The sequence below is a fragment of the Protopterus annectens genome, chromosome 13.part0, assembly GCF_019279795.1.
Source record: "Protopterus annectens isolate FY-2018-M chromosome 13.part0, PAN1.0, whole genome shotgun sequence".
In the NCBI taxonomy this organism is placed as follows: Eukaryota; Metazoa; Chordata; order Ceratodontiformes; family Protopteridae; genus Protopterus; species Protopterus annectens.
Window position 1 is genome coordinate 277251461 of NC_056747.1, and position 14804 is coordinate 277266264.

The 14804-nt window shown below is 42.5% G+C and overlaps 1 protein-coding gene across 2 annotated transcripts in view; it reads left to right on the top strand.

Moving 5' to 3' along the window:
- PGPEP1 (pyroglutamyl-peptidase I) overlaps positions 1-14582 on the top strand; it is a 383139-nt gene extending 368557 nt beyond the window's left edge. For both annotated transcript variants that reach the window (XM_044053836.1, XM_044053835.1), the window contains exon 5: positions 11829-14582. In XM_044053836.1, coding sequence (XP_043909771.1) covers positions 11829-12021 — 193 coding nt within the window. In that variant the 3' untranslated portion in view covers positions 12022-14582. The remainder of the gene's footprint in view (positions 1-11828) is intronic.
- Positions 14583-14804: the final 222 nt, after the last annotated feature.

The following is a 14804-nucleotide window of genomic DNA, read 5'->3' on the forward strand; positions in this document are numbered from 1 at the left end:
GTGGGAAGCAAATACCTCATAAGGATTTTCATTCTTATTGTATTCCTTGCCTAGGCCCAGACCACGACGTCTTTGGTTGTCAGTTTTGTGCTAGGTTCAACAAGCGTACAATCAGGCGTCGGGCAGATTTCGCTCGACATTATTTTGGCAGAAAATTTAATTATAGCATGTTGTCAGAACAACCGACATCAGCAATGATTAAAAAACGCAAGGATATGGACAGGCAACCAAGGCCAAGACCAGATACTGAGGCCTCAGCAAGGCCTGCCGCCGGTTCTCCGGTTTTCAGCGAGGTGCCTACGCAGCCCCTGACTACCGCAGATTTAGAAATTCTGACGGCTTCCCAGACCGAATCAGCTGGGCCTCAGGAGCTGGTTCCATCTCACCCCACGGACACCAACCCTGGCAGTGATCCAGAGATTTTGGACAGGCCTTCGGTTTCTGAAGGTGTCTTCAAACCGACAACTATCTCTATTAAGTCTTATGCTAAACTTAAAGCCCCCTTAAAAGTTAGGAAACCGGGTCCACAGTCCCCCCCCCCACAGGCCCCTATGCCTAAAAAACAGATGCTTAAGATGGCTGAGGATTTAATTACCCTTATCAGGGGTTCACAACCCCCTCCTGACAAAAGGCCTAGACTGGAGAAAGATTATCCTTCCTCTGACCAAGCATCCATTTCCTCAGCTAACTCTGAGGACCAGGATTATTCCTTCCCTCCTTATGAAGACTCAGATGCTGAAGAGTCCATTCCCTCTGTCTCTCCCCCCTGAAGACTATTCTTTTGGGGAAACTTTACACACCATGAGGGAACACTTCCACTGGGAAGGCCAAGATTACTCTGACTCTAAGAAAAGACTCCCTGAGTTTCTTCTTCTCCCACAGCATAGACCCCTTGCAATTTCTCCAGTTTTAGACATTTTGGATGATGTTTACACCGAATCTAGTCTAAACCCAGATTCCTTACCTCCTGCACCAGCTATACCAGACAGATACTACCGAGTTCCTGATTCTCATAAGTTTCTATATAAAAGCCCTGCTGCAGACCCCAAAACCATTTCCCAGGGTCCCAAAGGGTTTAAGGCCTCTACTGCTAAGAATCCTCTACCTTCTGAAAGAGATTCCAGAGCATTAGAAAGATGGGGGAAGAAAGTGTATACGTCTGCCACTTTGGCCATGAAGGCCTTAAACTGCCAATTCCACATGCTAAAATACCAGCAGTACTTACACAGTTCAAGCAGAAAATGATCCCTCAGACAGATCAACCTGATTTCAAAGAGATGCAGGATTTGCTGCATGCAGCAGAACAGATGGGAAAGAATACCTTGCAGTGTGGTTTTGATTCATTGGAAGCCTCATGTAGAGCAGCTGTCACAGGATCTGTAATACGTAGACATGCTTGGCTAAAAGAGCAAGCCTTACCAGAAACAGGTCAAAGCAAAGTTATTGGATGCTCCATTGCAGAAAGATGTGTTATTTGGTGTCAAAGCAGAGGAAGTTTTAAAGAAAATGGGAGAAAAGGCAAAATCTATGCAGACAGTTAAAGATTTTTTACAGGTACATCCTCCTCGTTTCAGCAGAAACTGGCCATCAAAAAACTCGTCCTTTCCTGCATCAGACAGACCCCAAAGAGGTAGGTACAGACACCCAAGGGGCAGAGGCCAGCCACAAGGTTCTTTCAGGCCTAGACAAGGGCATACTACAACTCAAAGAGGTGGAGACGAAAGATCTCAACCCGTCAGGAAACAAACACAATGACTTCCCTCTTCGCCTGCCAAGCAAAATTGCCCTGGCAGCACCTTTGGGAGGAAAACTGGCTCTATTTCCACAAAATTGGCGCATCATAACAAAGGACAAATGGGTTCTGGATATTATTACCCGAGGCTACAGATTTCATTTCCACACTTTACCACAGATGAGGGGCATGCCAAATCTGCCTCCAAACCAATGGGCAGAGACATAAACGCAAATTTCAGCTCTCATGGATATGAAAGCAATTCAGAAGGTACCTACAAAGGAGCAAGGTCGAGGTTTTTACTCAAGACTATTTCTAGTACCAAGAAAGGACAAAGCCTGGAGACCCATTTTAGACCTCTCAGTTCTAAACACTTACCTGGAGGTGGAGGTACCCAAATTCAAAATGTTCACACTACAGCAGCTTCTTCCCATGCTGAGCAAGAAGTCTTGGCTGGTAACGTTGGACCTCAAAGAGGCATACCTGCATGTCCCTATCAGACAAGATTGCAGAAGATACCTCAGATTTTTGGCAGGTACAACGCATTATCAATTCTCTGCATTGCCCTTTGGCTTATCTACTGCGCCCAGAGTATTTACGAAATGCCTGGCATCAGTAATTGCATACTGCAGACAACGAGGAATACAAATTTATCCATATCTGGACGACTGCCTGATCCAAGTGGACAGCAAGACCATTCTATTACAGCATCTGGCATTTGTAACAAAGCTGCTAAATTGCCTAGGGTACACAGAAAACAAAAAGAAGTCAAAGCTAATACCCTCACAAGACATAATATTCCTGGGTGCCAGCTTAAATACAACGGCCAGATGGCTTATCTCATGCCAGACAAACAAAAACAACTGACTCAATACTTCAAAAAGTTGGCAACTTTTACCCAGCTAACTGCAAGGAAGATCCTGCAGGCACTGGGGTTCATGTCATCCTGCATTCAACTAATTCCTCATGCAAAGCTGCATATGAGGAAATTACAATGGTACCTGAAAAGTGTATGGACTCAACACAGGCACAGCCTCGAAACAAGTATACCTCTCATTCCCTGCCTTCAAAAAGAGTTCCTATGGTGGGCTCAAGCATGTCAAATAAACAAGGGTCTTCCTTTTGTCTTACCTCCAGCAAACCAAACTATGACAACAGATTCTTCAGACTATGCCTGGGGAGCACACATGGCAGGACAGTGCATACAGGGCAAATGGTCCGCAAAACAAATGCATCTACACATCAACCAAAAGGAGATGCTAGCTGTGCAAAATGCACTGACAGCCTTCAAGGACCTCTTGCATCCAGGACAACTACTAATAAGGACAGACAACACCACAGTTATGTGGTACATAAACAAACAGGGAGGAACACACTCCTACCCTTTATGCAGACAGGCAATGACCTTGTGGAACACAGCATTGACTTTCCAAGTACAACTGCAAGCACAATTCCTGCCAGGAAAGGAAAACATATTGGCAGAAGAATTAAGCAGAAATTTGGCAGATCCTCACGAGTGGAGACTACACCCACAAGTATTTTCAATGATAACTCAAAGGTGGGGATGCCCAGACATAGATCTATTTGCCTCCCCCAACAATTGCCAACTACAGAAATTTTGCACAAGGAATTATTATTCCCTAGCCTGGAAAGTGGACGCCCTATCATTCAGTTGGACAGCATCGACAGTCTATGCCTTCCTACCACTACCTCTCTTGACCAAGGTATTACTGAAAGTCAGATCAGAGAGACCTCAAATGATCCTCATTGCTCCAGACTGGCCACGTCAGCACTGGTACCCATTACTAAGGACCTTGACTCACAGCCCTCCATGGATCTTACCTCAATTCCCACTTCTGTTGACTCAGCAAAACTCTCAGATCCTTCACAGTCAGCTCAGGACTTTAAATTTAGCTGCATGGAGAATACCTTGACTTATCAATCAACACTTCTCTCAAAGGACGTCCTGAATGTCATTTTGGAGGCCAGGAGGCCCAGCACCAGAAAAGCTTACTCAGACAAATGGAAAAGATTTTGTGCATGGAACCAGGCTAAAGGCCAAAATCCTTGGATACCAAACATTCCTCAAATACTGCAATACTTAACTGAGATGCTACACAAAGGCCTTTCTTTCTCGTCCATTAAGATCCATGCTTTAGCCATTTCAGCTCAATATAATACGGATCCTCCCATATTCTCACACCCTTTACTAAGGCAGTTTCTCAGAGGGGCTAAGAATATAAGACCCCCCCCCCCCAGAAAACCCCCAATGTCAGCTTGGGACCTCAACTTCGTTTTAGAAAAATTAACACTCCCTCCTTTTGAACCAGCCTTCTCAGCAGAACTACAATACTTGTCATGGAAAACAGCTCTGTTGCTGGCTATCACCTCAGCATGCAGGGTCTCAGAACTACAGGCACTTATGGCCGTGGAACCTTTCATCATTTTCCATCAGGACAGAGTCTCTTTACGAACTAACCCTACCTTTATGCCAAAGGTAGTATCCAGTGTGGCTTTGAATCAGACCATTCATTTACCCACCTTTTATCCAAACCCCCAGAATAAAGGAGAAAGACTCCTTCACTCTTTGGACATTCACAGACAGCTACGTTACTATTTGGATAAGACAAAGACCTTCAGAAAAACTGACCAACTCTTTGTATCCTATGCTGCAGGTTCACAAGGAAAGGCTATTTCAAAACAGACCATCTCCAAATGGTTAGCACATTGTATCCGCTTTTGCTACTCGCACCATGGGAAAGCAGTGCCTGTTAATATTGGGTACCATTCTACCAGGGCTACAGCAACCTTAGCAGCCTTTCTTGGGGGGGGGGGGGTTCCAACCAAGGTAATTCTGGAGGCAGCTACTTGGAGTTCAGTGCACACCTTTACCAAGCACTACCACCTTCCATTATACTCAAAAACCAGAGCTGGTTTTGCCACTGCAGTTCTGCAGGGCATCCTAGCTTCACCTAACCCAGTTTAGTACCAGCCACCCATCCATAGCTTTGGGATTCAACCCAAGCGTGATGACTACAGCAGTATAACACGATGAACATAGTACAGTTTTGTGCCTACCATAAATGTAGATGTTCGAGTGTATACACTGCTGCAGTCCAGGTTACCCTCCCACCATCCCCTCTACATACCAGGGTGTTAGTTATAACTCCATGTACATCAGTCTATTGGATGCATGCCTGTATGGTGTATTTGCTAACAGCTAATACTATTGTTTATCTACTAAGGTATTTCTGCATAGTTATTTGTATTGCCTTCCTAGTTGGGGGCACCTGACATCTGGGGCAAGAAAAACTGAAGAAAATGGCGTCAGCTGCCTCTTTTATCCCCCTGTCGCACTGACGTCAGGGAAGAAGCGACGACAACCGACGCCGGACCAAGACTTTGGGATTTGGCAGACTGCGGGACTGCCTGACGGCAGGATAACCCAAGTGTGATGGCAGCAGTATATACACTCGAACATCTACATTTATGGAAAGTACAAAACTGTACTTTTTAGTGGCTGTTCTCCAGGCATCGAGACACAAATTCTGTAAACCAGTTTAGGCTGAACAGTTTAAGTAGAGGCTTGGATAATGCATACTCTATACTGCTGATAATGCAGCCTGGTATGTTTTCTGGTCCCATACAAGTATTATTTTAGCCTTTGACAAGGATTTTAAGACTTGTTCCAAGGTGAATTCAGGGGGTAATTAGTTTCAGGAGGTACTGGGGGCATCAGTGTTGGTAGGTGGGGTAAAGTTAGCCGTAATGCTTAAGAAAAAGGTCCATCTTCAATAATGTAATATCACCCCATCCTTCCTCTGTAGTGCCTACTTTGAAGTCCCTTCTCTGTCCTCTGTTTTCTTCTCCTCATAACCTAATGCTAGAACAGGAAGAACTGGAGGCATGGTTTTCTTGTTGGGAACAGGAAGAGTCCTCTGGAATTTGGCAAGTTTTACCTGTCATGCGCTTCTGAAACCAACAGTACAAGTCCTAGAGATCACTGAAGAGGAGTCTTCTTAGAAGTATAGCATTACTGTAAATATATAATTTTCATACAAGTAAATTTCCGCAAAACAGATCTGAGCCTATAGTTTTTTTTTTGCTTTTGCTTTATGGCTTCTCCTTTGTGATATTAAAGTATGTTTTAGATATGGGGACTTCAAATTTTTATATTTGGAAGTATAACAATACCTACAAGATATAACAGTTTCTTTGACTGACCTTATTGAAAAGCTGCTATTTTAATGAATGTTAAATTTTTTTGCGTATTTGTCCTAATCTGATTTGACTCCTGTAGTTAAATACGTTAAGAACCCTCAGTAAAGTGGATGCATTTGTTTTACAATTGTAGTGATGTTCTTCATGTTTCACTGTTGCAGTCATTACATTTGGGTAATCCTGCTGGCAGGTTGCCCTCAGTCGGCCTTAATTCCAAAGTCTTGGGTCCTGCGTCAGTTTCTGTCGCCTCTTCCCTGATGTCAGGTCGTCAGGGGTATAAAAGATGCAGCCGACACCATTTTCTTCAGTCATTCTTGCCGCATGGTGCCCAAAGCATAAGCAGTTCGCAAGTACTGGTCAGCCGACTCCTGAGATTTTCGTGTTCGAATTTCAGATCCAAAGTCTTCATTAAAACTAAGTACCCCCATTGGGGAAACTTTTTTCTTGCTCCAGACCGATGTCAGAAAAAGTTAATAATTGTATTTCTTGTGGAAAGCAAATACCTCATAAGGACTTTCATTCTTACTGCATTCGTTGCCTAGTCCCTGACCATAACGTTTCAGGTTGTCGGTTTTGTGCTAGATTTAACTAACGCACTATTAAGCGTCGGTATGATTTTGCATTAAACTATTTTGGATGCAGGTTTAATTATCCAGAATTGTCGTCGGATAGCCATCCGACTACCGGAGTTCACAAAAAACACAAAGAAAAAGACAATCGAGGCCCAAAACTGACAACGAAGCTTCTCCTAAACCCGTCACCGGTTTGCCGGTTCTCAGTGAGGCGCTTTTGCAGCCCCTGACACCCGCTAGTTTAGAGTCGCAGGCCACTACCGACTTCCACGTGGAGTTGGCTATGCCATTGGAAGCTCAAGGTATTGGAGCCTCGGACGCTATTCCTTCAGATGGGTCCGGAGTCGCTGAGCAGGCACCGGCTTCTGAGGGTGTGTTCAGACCTAAACATCTATACATTAAACCGACTTCAAAGGCAAAGACTAAAGCACCTTCAAAGGCAAAGAAACAAACTCAAGAGCCATGTGGACATGCCTCCATGCCCAAAAAGCAGATGCTCAAAATGGCCAAAACGTGATTACCTTGATCAGGGGTTCCCATCCCCCTCCTGATAAGAGGCCTAGGTAAGAGACAGACTATGAATCTTCAGATCAGGTTTCTGTTTCTTCTGATTCCTCTTCTAATCAGGCATACCCCCCCCCCCATGAGGATTCTGATACTGAAGAATCTGTTCCTTCAGCTTCTCTTCCTGAGGACTATTCTTTTGAGGAAACCTTGCATACCATGAGGGAGCACTTCCACTGGGAGAGCCAAGATTTTTCAGAATCTAAAAAGAGGCTCAGGGACTTCCTTTTACTACCTCAACACAGGCCTCTAGCCATTCCACCTGTGTTAGACATTGTAGATGATGTGTTTTCAGTGTCTAGCCTGACCCCTGACTCCTTACCTCCAGCTCCTGTTAAGCCTGACAGATATAACAGGGTTCCTGACTCTCATAAATTCCTTTTCAAAAACCCTCCTGCAGACCCAGAAACTATTTCAGAGGGTCCCAAAGGAGTTAAGGCTTCTGCTGCAAAAAACCCTACCCCCTCTGACAGAGATTCTAGGGCACTGGATAGATGGGGAAAAAAGGTTTACACATCTGCTACCTTGGCTATAAGGGCCTTAAACTGTCAGTTTCATATGCTCAAATATCGTCAGTTTCATATGCTCAAATATCGTCAGTTTCATATGCTCAAATATCAGCAACATGTCATGGCATTGCTTAAACAGAAAATGTTGTTAAACTCTGAATGTGCAGAAAACAATGAAATGCAGGATTTATTGCATGCAGATGAACAAGCTGGAAAGCATACTTTGCAATGTGGTTTTGATTCTCTAGAGGCCTCCTGCAGGGCCGCAGTTACGGGTTCTGTAATTAGGAGGCGTGCTTGGTTAATGGAACAAAATCTGCCTGATCATGTCAGTTAAATTATTAGATGCACCTTTACAGCATGTTATTTTGTTTGGTGTTAAGGCAGAAGAGGTATTAAAGAAAATGGAGGACAAAGCTAAATCAATGCAAACTGTCAAAGATTTTTTACAAGTACAGCCACCTAGGTTTAGTAGACACTGGCCTGCAAAGAATTGGTCCTTTCCTGTGTCAGACAAACCTCAAAGGGGCAGATCTAGACGCCCTAGAAGCAGATCCCAGGCGCAAGGTTCATACAGGTCAAAGCAATGGGGTGCTTCTACTTCCAAAAGTGGAGAAGACAAATCATAACCTTACAGGAAACAGTCCCAATGACTTCCCCCTGCCTGCACCAAGCACTTATCTCCTGGCAGCACCCTTAGGGGGAAAAATAGCGCTTTTTTCTCAAAATTGGCAGATTATAACCCAAGACAAATGGGTTCTAAGCATAGTGTCACAAGGCTACAAGTTCCACTTCCATACCTTGCCAAAGGCAAATGGTTGGCCAGATCTGCCAAAAAACCAATGGGCAGAGGCACAAAAACAAGTCTCATCCCTCATGGACATGGGGGCCATTCAACAAGTACCAGAGCAAGAGCAGGGACAAGGATTTTACTCAAGAAGACTGTTCTTGGTACCCAGAAAGGACAAAGCCTGGAGACCAATACTGGACCTATCTATTCTAAACACATTCCTGGATATACCAAAATTCAAAATGTTGACCTTGCAGCAGCTTCTGCCCATGCTGGGCACGAAGGCTTGGCTTGTGACTTTAGACCTAAGAGAGGCATACCTGCATGTCCCAATCAGGCAGTCATGCAGAAGATACCTCAGTTTCAAAGCTGGCTCAATGCATTACCAATTCTCTGCACTGCCCTTTGGCTTATCTACTGCTCCCAAGGTCTTTACAAAGTGCCTGGCACCAGTAATTGCATTCTGCAGACAAAGAGGAATACAAATATATCCTTACTTGGACGACTGCCTAATTCAAGCAGAGAACAAGGACATTCTTCTACAGCATCTGGAGTTTGTGAAAAGACTTCTAACATGCCTAGGGTACACAGTCAATGAAAAGAAATCAAAACTAGTACCCTCTCAAGAGATAATATTCCTGGGTGCAAGCTTAAATACAACTGCCCAGATGGCTTATCTCACGCCAGGCAAACAAAGGCAACTGACTACCTATTTCAAAGTCTTGCCAACAAAGGCCCAGTTATCTGCAAGAAAAATTCTGCAGGCTTTGGGCTTAATGGCATCCTGCATCCTACTAATTCCATATGCAAGACTGCATATGAGGAAACTTCAATGGTACCTAAAAATTGTTTGGACTCAACATTGCCACAGCCTGGAAACTATGATTACTTTCATTCCTTGCCTGCAACAGGAGTTTCTATGGTGGGCGAAGGCTTGTCACCAGAACAAGGGACAGCCATTCACATTACCCCCAGCCAGGCAAAACCTAACAATGGATGCTTCAGATTATGCCTGGGGGGCCCACATGGCAGGAAGATGCATTCAGGGCACATGGTCCGCAACCCAAATGCATCTGCATATCAATCAAAAAGAGATGCTAGCTGTTCAAAATGCCCTGACAGCCTTCAAGGACCTACTTCATCCGGGACAACTACTGATAAAGACAGACAACACCACGGTCATGTGGTATATAAAGAAGCAGGTGGGCACACATTCTTACCCCCTTTGCAGACTAGCCATGGCTTTGTGGGACGCAGCAATTACTTAACAAGTTTATCTGCAGGCGCAATTTGTGCCAGGAAAGGAAAATACTCTGGCAGACGTACTAAGCAGAAACCTCATGGATCCCCACGAGTGGCAGCTGGATCCACAAGTCTTCAGCATAACAAGGAAATGGGGATGCCCGGACATAGATCTATTTGCCTCCCCTCACAACTACCAACTAAAAAGATTCTGCACAAGGACTTATCACAGAGAAGCATGGAAAGTGGACACCCTATCTTTCAGCTGGAAAAACCTATCAGTATATGCCTTTCCTCCACTGCCTCTCCTCCCCAAGTTACTCCTAATGGTCAGACAGGAGAAGCCAAAGATGATACTGATTGCCCCAGACTGGCCCCGCCAGTACTGGTGTCCGATCTTAAGGAACTTGTCTCAGTGCCCAGCCTGGATCTTACCTCAAATACCTTATCTACTGTCCCAACAAAACAATCAGATCCTGCACAGCGAACTCAGGACTCTAAACCTGGCAGCATGGCGGATAATGTAGGCATACAAAGCACACCTCTCAGTAAAGCTGTGATGGATGTCATTTTGGAAGCCAGAAGGCCTAGTACTAGAAAATCTTATGCTGGAAAATGGAAGAGATTTTGTGCTTGGAACCAGACACAAGGAACTGATACAGCTGTGCCAGATATTCCTCAGATTTTGTAATACTAACTGAGATGCTGGACAAAGGCCTATCTTTTTCATCAATTAAAATTCATGCCTCCGCCATTTCGGCTCATTACAAATCTTTTCTCATCCTTTATTAAGGCAGTACCTCAGAGGAGCCAAAAACATAAGGCCTCCAAGAAGATCACCAATACCTTGCATGGGACCTCAACTATGTCTTGGAAAAACTCACCCTGCCTCCTTTTGAGCCAGCTGCTATTGCTGATGTAAAGTTTTTTATCTTGGAAAACAGCTCTGCTCCTAGCAATAACTTCTGCAAGACGAGTATCAGAGCTACAGGCACTCTTGGCTGTGGAACCTTTTATCATTTTTTATCCAGACAGGGTCTCTCTGAGGACAAACCCAACATTTATGCCTAAGGTGGTGTCCAGTGTAGCCCTTAACCAAGCTATTCATTTGCCAACTTTTTATCCAAAACCACAGAACAAGGGTGAGAGAATTCTGCATTCTTTGGACGTGCACAGACAGCTTAGATTCTTTTTGGACAGAACCAAAGTTTTCTGGAAGACAGAGCAATTACTAGTGGCATATGCTGCAGGATCACAAGGAAGGGCTATCTCCAAGCAGACTATTTCAAAGTGGATATGCCACTGCATTCGTTTCTGCTATTTACAGCATGGCAAACCAGTGCCTAAGGGCATTAGGCCACATTCAACCAGAGCAGCAGTTACTTCAGCAGCCTTTCTCAGGGGGGTACCAGCCAAAGACATTTTAGAAGCTGCTACTTGGAGTTCAGTGCACACTTTTACAAAGCATTACCATCTGCCACTCTACTGTAAATCCAGGGCAGGCTTTGCCACTGCTGTTCTGCAGGGTCTCATAGCTGCTCCTAATGCTGTTTAGCTCCAGCCTCCCAACCATAGCTTTGGGAATCTACCCAAATGTAATGACTGCAACAGTGAAACACGAAGAACATAGTACAGTTGTGTACACTTACCATAAATATAGATGTTTGAGTGTATTCACTGTTCCAGTCCAGGTTACCCACCCACCATCCCCCTTATTTCTGCTGGAACTTATCTTTCCTTCTCTGATTTATACAACCTATGTGGTGTATTTGCTTGTAGATGAAGGTAAAGTTTATATTGGTGCATGTGTTTTTATATATATAAATATATATATATACATAAATTTTGCTACCCTTTAGGGGGCACCTGACATCTGGGACAAGAAAAACTGAAGAAAATGGCGTCGGCTGCATCTTTTATACCCCTGACGACCTGACGTCAGGGAAGGGGCGACAGCAACCGACACAGGACCCAAGACTTTAGAATTCAGGCCGACTGAGGGCAACCTACCAGCAGGATTACCCAAATGTAATGACTGCAACAGTCAATACACTTGAACATCTTCATTTATGGTAAGTGTACACAACTGTACTTTCATTGTCGCTAATATTTTGACAAAATGGACTAAAACTACATGTATGGATAAACTGATGGTAAGAAAAAGTTATTAAAGACTTTTTTTTTTTTCCAAATTTCAGATATTTGTGTGATTTCATCTATTATACATCATTGTACCTGAGCCATGGTAGGTCAGCATTTATTCATGTTCCTCCTTTGGGGGAGCCATACACTGCAGCAGAGCTGGGCCGTGCATTGCAGGCTATTATTCGAGAGATAATGGACCTCTTGGAACATTCGGAAGAAAAAATAACATGCCAGCATCAACACTAAGCAGTACTCAATCAAGAAGCACCCTTTGACTGCAACCCTCAGTATATGGTATGAAACCAAGGAGCAATTGTTTAACTGTAATCCTCGATATGCTGTGCAAAATCTTGAGCTGAACATCTGAGTGGAGATTCTCCTTTAATTCTACACAACAGAGATGCTGCTTTCAATTATTTTACAAACAATGTCTTCGTAAAATCGGAAGTAACAAACACACTTCTCTCCAAGGATTCAGTTAGTTTTCATACAGTCTAACATACACTGCGGGATGCTGCCCATGAAAACTGACAAACTTGGACTCAAAAGTATGGAGTTTTATAACTGATTTGTCTTTAACAAGACACACAGTTGTCAGATTGCATTTAATAATTTGAAGAAACTGAATTCAAATTCTTATCCTCAAGGCCAGTAACTCTTGGCAAAACTGGGAACACAGTCTACTTCATTTGTCAAAAATATAGTATAAGACTATTTTTAGTAAGCAGAAAACTACATGCAGTTTTCTATTCCATGAAATGTAGAGTGAAGTTTTCAATGTTGAGTAAAATTTATAAAGTAATTAGCACTAGTTTGCAGTAAGGAGCAATTCTTACTCTAGCTTATAGTTTGCCTTTTTCTGAATGTTATTTCCTTTAGTGTGTGTGTTTTTTTTAATTGGTTTGTTTAAAAACAATTGTTTATGCCACTAGGTTCAAGTATTTGTGTTTTGACATGAGCCCAGGACCACTGGATTAATGATGCCAGGACTGCTCACGTCCAAGCAGTACGTATGCAGGGACACTAGGATTTGAACCCTGATCTGCTGAAGTACTAAGCTGACATCCTCTTTATTGCCAGAAACTTTAAGTTGTATGAACAGCCCAGTATTTAGATTGTAATATGTTTCATAATATGAACACTTATATGTAGAAGCTTCTGTCTGTATTTCTGAGGCTTGCTTTCCACTACCAAGTGATGTTTATTTTAAAAATGGCAATCTAAAATAAGACTCAAGGTGCATATTTTTCTAGCAGTTAATCACTGGGCATTTCATGTAACCATCAGACTTAACTGTACTCATCTCGTAAAATAATATTGCTGACAGAACTTATTTTCATATGCATTTATTTGCATCAAACTATAATTTCAAAGCTGCAACAGACATCAGTAAGGTCAGCATTTCCACATTGTTGTGGATAAAAAAAGAAAGAAAAAATAGCACTTCTTGTAACTAGTGCATTATTAACAGAGATGGCTGTGCAGATTAAAGTGATGGCATTTTCTGAACCACATGTTATATTACACTGTAATATAGCTTTCAAGGCAGCCACAGCAAAGTAATGATATTATTGCAAGAAAGTTGTTTTGGAGTGGCTTAATAATGCTGCTACAGGTAGTCTGTGACCTGGGTTCAGAAATGCCCTCTGATGTTTGGAGAGCTGATGAGGGGTTGTTAGGTAAACTAGTTGTCCATTCCATGGGGTTTGAATCTTTTCTGATGAACTTCTCACCAGACAGAAGCTTGAGGGAGCTGTTGTAGTTTCATTTTGGGTAATCAGGTGTACTGGCAGGGCACACGTGACAGTGCATGCCTTTATACTTGTTGACACAATGAATAGAAAGTGAGTCTTAAGCCTAGAAAGTAGGCTTACCCTTAAAGCCACTATGTGGCAATTATTGGACTGTTTAACTGGAGTAGTGATAGATACTAAGGTCCTGAAGTAAAAGGTGTAGCGAGTACTGACTTGGTGTTAAGTCATGATTTTGTAACCCCACCCCCCCCAAAAAAAAAATAGAGAAATGAACCACTGCGTAAAAGAGAGAAGATATCCTAGTGTTGAAATCAACAGTCATTTTCACTTTGTATGTTGTCCTAACACATAAGGCTTAACAGGGCATATGCTTATTTGTTTATGTCTTAAGTAGATAGACTTGTTATTTCAGAACTGCTAATGTTTTGTAAACTTGCAGATGATGGGCCCTTTTAATGAGTGCAGTATATAGTACATCCATCTTAAAGCATTTGTCATTTAATACAATTAATTCTTGTTTTGTCCCTGTCTCTTTAGGCACTGTATTAATGTGTTTTGTGTAATTGTCAAGTGCCCGAACCCCTACAATGTATCATTTTTGCATTGATTTTGGAACATTTGTAACATCCAGTTACTGTCTTTTATGTAGCTGTCTGAGGTTGCCAGGCTCTTCACTGTATTTTAAGCCACATAAAAGTCAGAAGATAAAAGTATATATTTGCTGTATTAATAGCTTGAGCATCACAATTATGTTCATTGTACAGAAATTAAATTTACCATACATACACATTAACTGGGATAAGTAACTGCAGTGGGTAAATGTGCTGAATGATTGGATTCCCAGCTCTCATTCCAAAATATTGTAGAACTCTAAAAACATGTTAACAGAATGTCAACAAATGTCAGGGTTACAAAGTACATAAGTAAATGCTAATCATTTAGAAGAATTGGCTATTATGCCTTTATAAAGAGGGAAAAAAAGATTTAAAAACCTCTGATAATGTCTCTCTCTTTCCTAAAACATATTTTTAAATAAAGATAATGTATTTATAAGGTGTAGTCCTTAATTCATCAAGTGAAAACAGTTAAGCAGTATGTATTGAAAGGGTAGCAACGTATTGTCATTTTTAATTTGGATTATGTGTTTGTGTTTTTCACTTTACTGATTTTAAATATGTGGTGTGAAACTGCACCTTACCTAGTGGATGATAAAAGCATGGTGTACATCAGTGATGGTGAACCTTTTGGGATCGGCGTGTCAAAAATTCTGAAAAT